Source organism: Ambystoma mexicanum, chromosome 1q (assembly GCF_040938575.1).
Source record: "Ambystoma mexicanum isolate Mex_15411 chromosome 1q, UKY_AmexF1_1, whole genome shotgun sequence".
In the NCBI taxonomy this organism is placed as follows: domain Eukaryota; kingdom Metazoa; phylum Chordata; class Amphibia; order Caudata; family Ambystomatidae; genus Ambystoma; species Ambystoma mexicanum.
This window is the reverse complement of record NC_090922.1, coordinates 1329356448-1329368830: the sequence shown is the minus strand read 5'-3', so window position 1 is coordinate 1329368830 and position 12383 is coordinate 1329356448. Positions and strand designations below refer to the sequence as shown.

At 42.1% G+C, this 12383-nt stretch overlaps 1 protein-coding gene across 7 annotated transcripts in view; it reads right to left on the bottom strand.

The window, feature by feature from the left end:
• Positions 1 to 12383, bottom strand: part of TUT4 (terminal uridylyl transferase 4) — a 2154442-nt gene that overhangs the window by 1943098 nt on the left and 198961 nt on the right. For all 7 annotated transcript variants that reach the window (XR_011291019.1, XM_069642184.1, XM_069642186.1 and 4 more), the window contains exon 8: positions 6520 to 6571. Coding sequence is in view for 6 of the 7 variants with exons in the window: in XM_069642184.1 (XP_069498285.1) it covers positions 6520 to 6571 (52 nt within the window). In the remaining variant the exon portion in view is untranslated. The remainder of the gene's footprint in view (positions 1 to 6519; positions 6572 to 12383) is intronic.

Below are 12383 nucleotides of genomic sequence, written 5' to 3'. Positions count from 1 at the left end.
CCCTTATCCCCCTTCCTTCGTGTCTATTCATCAGATTTTGCTCTATGTATAATTATGTTTATTTCTACTAATTAATAACACAAATTATTCACATATGTGTTTTTTTTCCAGTGGGGCTAATCATATGTTTAATTATCTAATATAGCCCTGATTTGATAAAGACTGTGTGGACCGTCGAAACGCGTGTCATCACAAAGGGCATTCTCAAGGAAAAAATATATCATTTTATATCACAAAATTGAGTCAAGTCTCATTTGTTTGGATTCATTTGACACATGAGCAAAACAAAGTGTAACCAAAACCCAAATTAGATTTGAACAGAGACCCCCCCCCGTACCAGCCGGAACGGATGTCCCAACTGGAGCGCCATGTCCAGAACCTTACCCAGGATCTGGGTCGCATGTTGAGGGCTCAACAGAACCCTCAGATGAACATGGCGGCTCAGAAACCCCACAAACCAAGGGTCTGGCACCCCAGAACAATGACGGGGAGGGAACTCTGACAACTCACCGGTTCCAGAGGAGACGACACAGGGAAAGGGGGTTTAAAGCCCTAGACGAAGCTTCCTTCCTCACTCGTGAAAAGCCCCTGGACTTCCAGGAACCTGAACAAAAATCTCCTGCCCCTGAAAATCTGCAACCCAGGGAATAGAGGGTGGGTAGGAGAAAAAGACAGCAAAAAGGCCCATTTTGTGGAGGAAGTTAGTGTCATGCAGTTTGAAAAGGACGAATCCTCAGATTTTTGAAGCAATCAAGAAACTGCACATCCTGAGTTCTGACATTCATACCCCGACAGGTGGTTGGGATCTGAATATAAGTTCATGGTTTTGGGAACTGCTGCATTCATGGGGATGGAAACTAAATGCAATCCTAGTGACATTACTTGGAATCCTCATGTTTTGCTATTGTTGCATACACTGCCTGCCAATCTTTTGCTCTGAAATGACGAATGTGTACATACGATGACGGAAAAACGAACTCTCAATTTGAATAAGGATGTAAATAACGAAATGGAAACAATGAAGGAATTTATGTCAATTAACATTGAGGATGACGATTACAGTAGCATGCATAGTTCAGAATTAGATACATGGTCAGATGAAGATGAGATGCATGGATGATGCTCTTGGTTTACGGCCAAAAGGAGGGTTTATACATTTAGAAAATGACCCTAACCAAGTATAGAAGGTATACTATGTTGGCCGTAAACCAATCACATCACATAACCAACACCGCAAACATAGATTCGTCAGTATAACCATAGAGCGTCCATCTTGTGTAACATTCGCCATTTTGCTTTTACCTTTTCTGTCAAACGCTTTTGCAAAACGTATAATACTCTGAAAGCTCATACAGGGTGCGAGGCCAGAGCTTGCATGTTGATAGATCAACCCAGACAGGAATGCCAAGCAGTGCAGAAATACATTGTTTTCCTCCCTCACTAAGTCCTTGAGAGCAAGCAGAAACAGCATTTAATCAACAGATCAGGTGCCGGCCTGTCTCACTACAGCTGTAGCAATAGGCAGTTAAAGCATGATTTATACTTTTCTAGTGGTCCTCCTTCGTGGATCTTTCTTAGAACAGGCTGATCCCTAGTTCATGAATAGAAACTGGTAGATAACGTGCTTTGGAAAGGTGTCTCTCTCGCGAACATGATATCCTTGACGAACAAGTGCTTTGTGTTCTTAATAAAAAAAGAAGTGTGTCTGCAACTGTTGCTAAGTATAAGAAACTTGTCATAATGTGTCATAATTGTCAATCACCGAACCCTAGCTCAAGAAGATACATTATGGGTGGTTATGATGCGCCTTGAAGGCTTGCTTTTTGTATATATGTAACTGTTTGAATGATGTTCACTCTCTGGGTGACACACGTTGCAAGACGTTAGACCCAGTCGGCCGACTGAGCATATTTTTTTTGCAATAAACCATAGTACTTAGAAAATCGAACCTAGTGTCTGTCATATCACTAGTATATGGTGATTGTGCCTTAGTCTCCATTTGCGGAGGGTCTTCAGGGCCTAGCAGCTCTGATGCTATTTGTCCCCGTTCTTCGTCACACTACCTTTATCAAAAAGACCGTCATGCCCAGCCATATTCACATTGTGCTCCATCAGAAAAGAGCCTTATTCCTGAAAGACAGGATGTGCCAGCCAAACCTGAGAAAATCAACAAAAGCTTTCCTTCAGCTACACGGGAAAAGCTTACTTATTTTGCTACAAAATGTCAAAAATCACTGCTTGAAAAGAAAATCATAGCTTTCTGTGCACACGTCAGTTTCACGAAGACTTTTGCCTTGTACAGACTGTTGTGTAAAACAAGCGGACTACAGCTACAAAACCATGTGGGTATCCAGATGGAAGAGCAAAACCGAATTTGAAAGGAATAAACCAGCTTTCACCACATGTGTCAGAATAGGCTTTTTACAAACCAGAGAAAGAAAATGCCGGTTTTTTAATAAGTACAATATTTAATGAAAGCTTGTCCGTGCCTAGAAATGTAACGGGTTTGGTTTGATGCTGGGGGAAACATCTATAACCTGCTTTATTCAACAGGCTGTTTTGATTCAGGACAAAATAAAAGAAAACTGTTAAACTGCCTGGGCTGAATTTTGCAAGCTCCCAAAACAGGTTATTCCTGTTGGCAGAGCTAAGGCTTCCCCAAAAGGGAACCACCATAAACTTCCAGGACACAAAAGTGATAATTGCTAGGTTGTAAAACTTTGACTGACCAGAAGAAAGAAACTTCACCTACTAATCAGACTTGGTGTGGGCTGAGCCATTTTACAATGGAACTTCCAGGACACGGATGTGCGAAGTGAAAAATTGCACCTACTTGTGACTTCTACAGGCAGCTTCAAAGGAAATCTCTGTGACAACCCTGGATTGAGGCGGTAGCTTGGAAGCTATGCCTGTATATGGAAAAAAATACTGAACATTTGTTTCCAAAGACTATTTTATTAATAAAACTTGCAAGACTTATCTTTGCCACAGGACTTTTCAAAAACGTAAAAAGTGAACAGTTTAAAAAAGTGATTTTATGGGCTTTCATTTAAGACGTCATAGACTTCACTGACACATGGGGAACAGAAATGGCAGAGAATTGGGTATTAAAAGGAAAGTATCCATGATGCCATTGCGAATTTTAATACTTACATGCCTAATGATAATCCACACCCATGTATAAAGCTATAGAATTTTAAGTAATATAATTCTCACTGAAAATCGTGAAAAACTGGTAGAAGGGCGAAACAAGGTTCCACAACCGTGAGGATTGGACTGCTATGCACTACCTACAATATGTAATCTGCCGATGTGATAAAGTGCCACAAATGAATAAATGTGTAAATTAGGTTATGACTGATTTTTGGCAAAAAGGACAGTGGGATGGCTTTTTACCTCATAAAATTCAACCTCAAACTGGGACTCCTCCTCGAGGAGGCAACCAACATTGATTGTCCTATATGCTTCTTGGAGGTAGACCTAGCTCAGTTCTGCCAAACAATAATTCTGTGATGTCACCATGCTCTATAAATAAGAGTGGTTAACAGAGCTCCAGACACAGACTCTATCCTGAATTTCCTGCACCGTCGTCCCTGACCTCCCACATTCATCCTGCCAGACTCCAGATTCCACTACAAGGCCAAAGCAAAGATGACCAGATTTCACTGCCAGGCGAAAGCATAGCTGACTCCACTCCAGCAAAGGCCTAGATTAAAAAAATCCCATTAAAAAGGGGAAAGGCTGTGGTACCTTAGCATCCTGAGACCAGACCGGCTTGTCCACTGCCTGTGCCATCCAGTGACCCCAATTGCCCAGATGGAACTTGCCATCCGGTGACCAGACCTTTGCCCAGCTGTCTTTTGCCAGGAGAGTCCGCTACCTGGTGACCCGAACGGTGCAGTGACCAGAACCCTGTTGACTAATCCATAATACCCAAGCATGGACTGCGAGTATCCCACATCCCCTTAACACAGTCTACCCCATCTTGACCAGTTTGTCTTTGTTCCACTCTCTAAGCAATCCTATCCCTACCCTGGTAACTTGTTAAAACTGTTAGAATTCTCTGTGCACCCTGACATTGAATTTCCCAGCGTTAGAGCAACTTTCCTATTTTCCTTTTGTTCTGCATAGATCATAAGTCATTAGCGATATTTTGATTAAATAAATTAATTTTCCCTAAAGAAAAGGGGTAAACTGCATGAAGTGTTACAACTGCAGCGTAACTTAGATATTCAGTGGTGGCGTTCCTTTTTTCTTAGCCATTAAATCTAGTTTAAGTAAAATGTGTCTATTTTAAAATCGATTCTCTTTTTCACTGCTATATTTTCCTAAAAATGAACCTCACTCTACCTTCCAAATCTCTCTCAATTCACCAGCTAGAGACCTATTTTCACCTCTATATTGTCCCTGTGATATATATCTATCCCCCAGCCAAAAAACCGCATTGAGAATTCAAGTATTTCACCCGTTTTTCCTCAAATTCGTTTGTGTCATTTTAAATGGGAATTGAGACAATTGCAACTTTCCAACGTGTCATTCGGCTACAGCATGTTTTAATTTTCACTTGTTTTTTAATTGTATGCTTCTTTTTGATCCCTTGCTTTGTGATTGCTAGAGTTTATGCATTACTGTCGTCGTGAGAAGAACATTTTGTCTCAAAGATTTAACCGCACATTAATTATTTGTCATTTCATGCTATTACAAAGGGTTTTTCCCTCTTATTTTGTGAGGGAAGGTCTCTTATCCCTGGCTACCTGCTGCTTCTTTCTAGCTACCCAGAATTTGGTTATTTGTGGGTTGAGGGAACATTGCAGGGGGGGATCCTTAACTTGGGTGCTATCTATCCGAATTCAAAACATGTTCCTATTAAATTCTGCTTTGGATATATTCTACTAGAAGGTTAACCAAGTGCATTGCTTCTATTTCCATTGTAATTAGCACCCCAATGGTGATTGCTGCCCAATATTAAAATGGGTGTGATTTTTGAGAGTTCTAAGAATAAATAAATAAATATTGTATTTCACCAACGGGCCTGGTTCATGGTTTATTGTGATCTGGAATATTTGTAAAAGGGGGTGTGAGAAGGGTCGGGTTGGTCGGGTCAATTTGAATTCATTGAAATTAAAGAAAAAGCATTCCCATTGAGCAACACATCCCAGGCCAAGACCAAGTGTCCTTGTCCAGTGTGTGACGCCGATTGGAATCCTTAACAACGCCCCTTCTGGGGCTACGTTCTTCATTGAATCTCCTTTGCGGCAACAAACTCTTGTCATCGAGGTGCACCGCACGCTTTGTCTTCGCTGAACGTCTACGATCAATCGCTGACGTGCACTGTAAAGAACAAAGCTGCTGTCCCGATGACAGTGTTCACCTTCCTTTGTAGGAATCTCAACGACCCGTGGCTCCTGCTTTAAAGGGAGTCCACTCAAGAGGGGTCTGTCGACGAACCATCGAAAGAACTCTGCTAACCTCAGGTACATTGGGGTGGTAGAACATTTTACCAGGAAACAAGATTACTTAAACATTAATGGACTGGGCTTGCTAATACTCTTTATTACAGGTTGCCCAGGTGGGGGGATCCTCACACAGAACTATGTATTAGTTGCAAGAGACCTATTCTGCCATTGTTTAACTCAACGTGTCTTCCTTCCTATGTCTGATGTTGATTCACATTACTATTTGACTTGTATGCCATTTGAACTGCCAGCTGTTGGTGCATTTTAAAGGAGATTAGAGTTAACTGTGGTACCACATAGACATTGCACATATTTACCATATCAGATTGGCCGAAGTACAACCTGTGTTATTGATTTGTGTATACATATTGAACCTTATTTATATAAAGATCTGTGTTATCACCTAACATAGTGTGTGGACATTCCTTTGTGGGGGCTTGGGGACTACCCTGTTCTTAAGAACCAGCCAGCATCACCTCCTGAGAGCTTAAGCCTCGATTGCTGGCCCATAGCTAACGCATAGAGAATCTTGGATGGGGTGCTCTGTGCTTCTAAACTGCCATATAGAGTGCAAGAGTAGAGAAGATCCCCCACAGGTCCTTTACACAATGTATTTTTCTGAACCAGTTATTAAGTTGGAAGGATAAGGAATAAGTGGTCTACCTTTGGGACATATCATTAAAATGGTGTGAATAAAGATGTGTAAAAGAAATGTCTAAACATATGGCATTTCACCTACTTTTTCATTTTATTAATCTATCAGAATGCTTTCAGGGAGTTTAAAAAAGTAACAATGAGATGAGGTAAAGTTGGTGGGATGAAAAAGTACAAGTATGATTGGCCTAATGTTAACAGAGAAGGTGTAAATAATCGAGGGGTGGGGTTGGCAGCTTTGTTGTTTCACCCTTCTAGGCATCAGGGAATCTCCTGGGTCTTCTCAACTCCTATCTGCTACAAATCTGCCTTTAATGCAGTCATGAGAACAAGCAACAGCTCACAATATGCCTCTCACAATGGACGATAAGATTAAGGATCATAAACAGAAAATTGATGGAAAACTCACCACAGCTTTTTAAAATCTCAAGCACTTTTATTAGAACATCTGGTTGCGTCATCTAAAACAAAAACAATAAAAAGATTGCACTAATTAAGATGACCTGAAAGAGAAAACTCAAAAAATAAAATGTGAATTAAATTGCTGAATTATACAGTGATTGTTTTTTAAAATAATATCTGCAGCAAAAAGAGTTTCTAAAATATAGATTCAACACATTACTACAAATATAAAAAGTTACTTTTCTTTGGTAAAGCTGGTTCCGATCTATTCTGCTGAGATTTCAATATTGTTTCCAGTTCAAAGTGACTGAAAAAACTGTTTTAGGGCATTTAGCCAATATCCGGCCTACATAGTCAGTTTCTTAATTTGGTGTTTTGCTTCGCTGAGCGCAATCCAGATAAATCATTGAGGTAGAAGAAGCAAACTGGGGAAGTAAATAGGAAAAAGGGAGGGGTTTGGAAGCAGTGAAAGAGATGGCAAGAAATATAGGTGCGATGAGGGACGAGGCGGCCATAGAGAAAGAGGGAAGGTATAGGAGGCCGCAGTAAGAGCGAGAGGAGCAGAGAGAAAGACACACGAAGAAAGTGAGAGTGAAAGACAAACACATGCATTGGCAAATAAAAATGTGGCATTGCATAGAAGAGCGGATTTGAAGATCAGATAGATCTTGGCAGACAATGCCTTATGCGATTTCGAAGGAATGACTGCCCTTGATCGTGGAATGTTTTCTGAGCAAGGCAGAGAATTTTGAATTGGATACAGGTGGTAAATGGTGGAGTTAAGAATGCACTTGGGAGGAGTGTACGTAAGGTTATGATTCACAAACTAGTCTTGCAGCTTCATTTTGATTCATTTCATTGAATTTATAGTCCCTGAACAAAATACATCAATAAGCAATACAAACGTGATAAAATGTAATCATGGGTAAAAACAGAAGATGGGAAAGTCAGAGGATGAAGAGACGAGAGAAGATAACGGATGCATTTTGAACTTTTATTGGAAGATACAGAGAGATGTGGCTACGAAGTGAGAGGGAAAGGGAGTTTCAGTGTTTGGGATCCAAGAGAGCAAAAGAACGGAAAGAAGAAGCAGCACAGGGAGGTGTGATAGTTAGAAGAAACACATTCTGTGATTTTAGGAGGCAAGATGGGACATAAAACCAGAGTAAGGGAGAGAGATAAGGGGGGGCAGTACATGGGTACCTTTGAAAACAATTGAGAGAAAGTGGTAAAGAAGACGAAATTCAAAAGTGGGTAATGAAATCAAAAGTAGGGAGGGTGTAATAGAAGACTGCTAGGGAGAATTCTCAGAAATGTGCTAATTGCGCTCTACCTTAGAGAGCCCCAGCTCTTTTACTGGACTCTAGGAATTTCATTTAATGTGATTTTGAACTCTGTTTCTTTTGGTTGTGGAGTCTGAAAAACTCCATAGGCATCATCTTTTTACATTGTGTCATACAGCACCTTCAGTGCAGTGGCACAGGGAAGTCATTTAGATTCCCCAAGGTTTAAATACCTTCTCTTGGATAAACTACTGTTTCCAAGAGCAGCCAAGTTACATTGTAATTTTCTAGACCCAGCACGCACTATCTTACAATAGGGTGCTGGAGGGGTTTATTAGTATCCCCTTTGTCTAGCTTCTCATGTAACATTTTTATGTTACCCTTTTCTTCAATGAATGGCTGGTGTCAGTGGTTTACTTTTAACTACTGTGGTGTGCATTTAGCGCGGGCTGCATTTGCAGCTGCAGTAAAGCACCCAAGGGTGCCATTTTTGTCAAAATGGCCCTGGTCTTCTTTTTACACCATTTCTTCGTGGAAAGGTCCTTCTTGAAATTTACTCTGCGCGCCAAACCAGGTTTGGTCCCTTTGTTTGTTTTGCCTTTGGTGGGATTCACAAGTGTAGCCGTATCTGTCTCCAGGGTGTCTGGTGGGGGCAGGAAGCAAGAGAGATGCCTGAAACACCCTGTTCGTAGTCTCCTAGCAGACAGAAATGCACTCTTAGGTGATTGGTCGGCTGGCTGTCCGTCCGGCAAGGACAGCCACCCTGCTGGGTAAGTGACAGGTAGGCAGGAATGAATGGGAGAAACTTGCATAAAAGGTGAGGCTTTTTGGCTTGGAAGGCAGTGTCGACCACTGGACGAAGGAATCCGAAGAAGAACTTGAAGAGGACCCCTGCTGCAACTCCTTGACCGTTGGTTTGCCCGGTGAAGCCCTGCTGCTGTGCTGAAACTCCAATTTCATTTCGACTAGAGAAGCCCTGAAAGGATGACGTCTCCCCTTCAGTTGGTGAGACCAATCAACTCCAAAGTAAGCCACCTGGACATCCTCTCGGAGCTGGTTGAAATTCCACTGCAGTTGCTGCTGGAGCCGAATAGCCAGGGAGAGGAACACCAGATTGTGTGTGTTGCTTTTAAGCTGTCCAAGAGCTCCAGGAAGATCCTCTAGACTCCCAGGAAGCAGGACTGACCGAGCCTGAGCCACCTCAGAGTGCTGGACCCCGAATGCAAGGAAAGTCCATCTCGACAGCCAGGAACCGCGGTGTTGCCATTTGCAGTAGACGCGAGGAACTAAAACACTGAAGTGCCACTTGTTCGAAGATTGACAGTTGCGGTCGGTGACCGTCCCATTGCAGTGCAGGAATCCCCAGACATCCTCCCTCTTCACCCCACGACTGAGGCCCAGGAACACCAGGATCTGCAGAGCTGCACAGGAACAGAAGCCATCTGCTGCACTTTTTTTCAACCTAAAGGTACCGTAAAGTCTAAGAGAACTTACCTCTTGTCGTGCAACTGCACTTGTTCCCTGTGGTGAGACTTGTTGTGGTTGCTCTGTATAGTTGCTGACAGCTTCTTTACTTCACAAGCCTAACCAGCTTGCGCCCTGCTTTGATTTCTTCTTTTCTACAAAGACTTCTAAAATATTGTGCAAGACTTTTACTCACCTGCAAGAAATGCTTCAGCTCACCTAGACTTTTGCCCGATTGACTTTGGTTTAGCCTGGCTCCCTGAATGTCTCTTCTTCCATCTGACATTATGTTTTGTCTTCCTTTCAGGAAGGGGTTAACTAACTTTGCATTGGGGGTTATCCAAAGTACTTACCTGCTTCAGAATATTTGTGTGATCTTTTGTTCTGTTCCAATAACCTTTTTCCTTTGACTCACTCCTAAATCTGATTCTAAATGCAAACAGAGGTATATTAATGTCCACAGTGTCCTACTTACTAAAGTCCCCTGAGGGTGTAGGAAGTGTCTGTTTGCCATCCCCAAAGGGTACTTACTGATTTAGAAATATTAAGAGTGTGTATTTCGGAGTGTATTTGTGCGTTACCATTATATTGCCCCCTTCTGAAGAAGGCTTACTCTAACTGATTGTTAAAGAAATTAATAATTGTTTAATCAAGAAACCTTGTGTGTAAGAGTTTATTTGAATACTTGTCACTGTGAATCTCTGTGTAACTCCCCTACAGCTCACATTGACCCCTCTTGAGATAAGCCTGGCTGCTCAATACGCTACCAACATGTGCAGTACAGACTTATAACAAAGGTTGTGTTCCTATTGCCAGGAGGTGAGGGTTATTGTAGTGCACCCAAAGGGTACTGCATACAATCTTGCCTAACAAAGACCAAAGGGGCTGGGGGTAAAGAAAAGCGGAGACAAATCGAGGAATTATAAACTCAACCAATAGGAAGAAGTATTGGGAGGCCGGAAGACCAAGCAAAGAGACCAGCTGAAGTTTATACAGGAAAAGACCATAGAAAAAAAGAGGTTCCGTAGCATGAAAACAGAGAGAGGGGCGAGCATGACGGATGTTGAAAAGTGTGTAATGACAATGGCGGAAATGTGAAGAGAAAATTAGAGGGAAGGATCAAAGATCACACCCAGGTTACGTGCAGATAGCGAGAAAAAAATATGGAGGAAAAGAAAGACCTAGGGGGAAGACGGAGAGATAGAAAGAACAGCACCTTGGTTTTAGAAGGCTTGAGATGTAGAAAATGAGAGGACATTCAGTTTTTAACAAAATCAAAGGATGAAAAAGAGAAAAAGATCTGGGTGTCGTCGACGTACAGATGAAAAGAACGATGGAAGGAGGAGATAAGAGTAGAAAGAGGAGCAGTATAAAAAGAGAGAAGGGAGGAGGACCAAGTACCGAGCCTTGAGGAACACCAGATAAGAGGGAGTGAAGAAGAAGAGTGCCCAGCCCAAGTTACAGAGTAAGACCGTAGGGAGAGATAGGAAAGGAACCATTCAAGAACAGGCCCCGAGATACCCAAGGCAGAAAGAGAGGAAATAAGAGAATAATCAACAGTGTCAAACGCTGTGGAAAAATCAATAAATAATAAGGATAGAGGAGAGAATTTGAGATATGTATAAGAGCAGTCTCTGTAGATTGAGAAGAGCTAAAGCCAGACTGAAGAGGAGGGAGGAGAGAATGAAGGTTCAGCTAGCAGGTTACCTGAACATAGGCAGCCAGCTCAAGAATTTTAGAAAGAAAGGGCAGACGAGCAATACAGCAGAAGTTAGCAGGAATAGATGAGTCAAGAAAAGGAATGGATAGAATAAGTAGATGCTTAAAAGTGGCGGGAAAGCAAGAATTTGCAAAGGAGGAGTTAATAAGATAGGTGAGATAAGGAAGAAGAGGATATACTTGAGGGACAAGAGAAGAGGGGCAGAAGGAGAAGCATTAGGGTGAGCAGAAGCTAAAAGACCAGCGATATCAGAATCAGCAAGAGGAAAGAATAATGAAAAAGAATGTAGAGGTAGAAAAAGGACAGGGAGAGGAGGAAGGGGTAACAGAAGAAACAAAAGCTGAGTGGAGATTTGCTAATTTAGAAGGGAAGTAGTTTGCTAAGTCTTAGGAAGAGACAAAAAAAAGCAGATGAATCAGGGGCAATAGGAGTCACAATATTGTGAAGAAGCGGATAGAGGCGATGAGGGTGGTGTGAGAAAGTGTGAGTTCTGGAAAATACTATTTTTTGCAGTAAATACAGCAGAGTCAAAGGAGGTGTGCACTTCACCTGTGAATAAGTACTCTATAAATAAACAATTACAAAGTTGAGAGCGTGACGAGGTCAAGGGAGGGAACGAGAATGTGTCCATTGCCGTTCGGTTTGTGCAAACTGTGGCAAAGAGAAACATGTTTGTAGAGAGGCAGGGCTGTAAAGTTGTATGAGTAGGAGAAAAAGATTGCAAAGGAAAAGGTCAGTCAAGCAAAGGCAGCACAGAAGAATGTAGAGTACTAGCAGCTGTATCAGGGAGAAGGAAGAGAAAAGCGGGACTGATGTGAAGAGAAGATGGCAACGAAGAAAGAAAAGAAAGAACAGCTGGAGAGTCAAATGAAGAAAGATTACGGCTGGTAAAGCTAGTTGAGGAAGAAGTAGGTAAATCACGAGGCGAAACAGAGAAATAAAGTAGAAAGTGATCAGAGGCATAAAAAGGGACAGGTAGAGACAGGAGATGGATGAGGAAGAGAGGAAAACATTTAATCTAGACTGATGAGAAGGGATGGAAGAAAGGACATTCAAATAAGTTGCGAGTGAAAGCTGCAAAGGGAACGATAAGGCAGAGAAGGGAGAAGGTGGGATAACAGAAAATCAAGATGTTGAAGAATATCTCACAGCAGGTAGATAACACACACACACACACATCTAAAAATTGCAGCAGGACTTCCTGAAGTGGTGGTCACGTGGGATTGCGTGACTGCACCAGGCACGAGGGGAGGGTAAAGCCTGCGGCAGCGTGACTTGAAGAGCGTGGAGGATGACAGCTCCAGAAGTCCCGTATAATCAGGCACAGAGACACTGTCCTAATCCTTATGAATCGGCAAAGAGCCTAAAGGTCAAACTCCTACCATCATGTTCCCAGGAACTGAA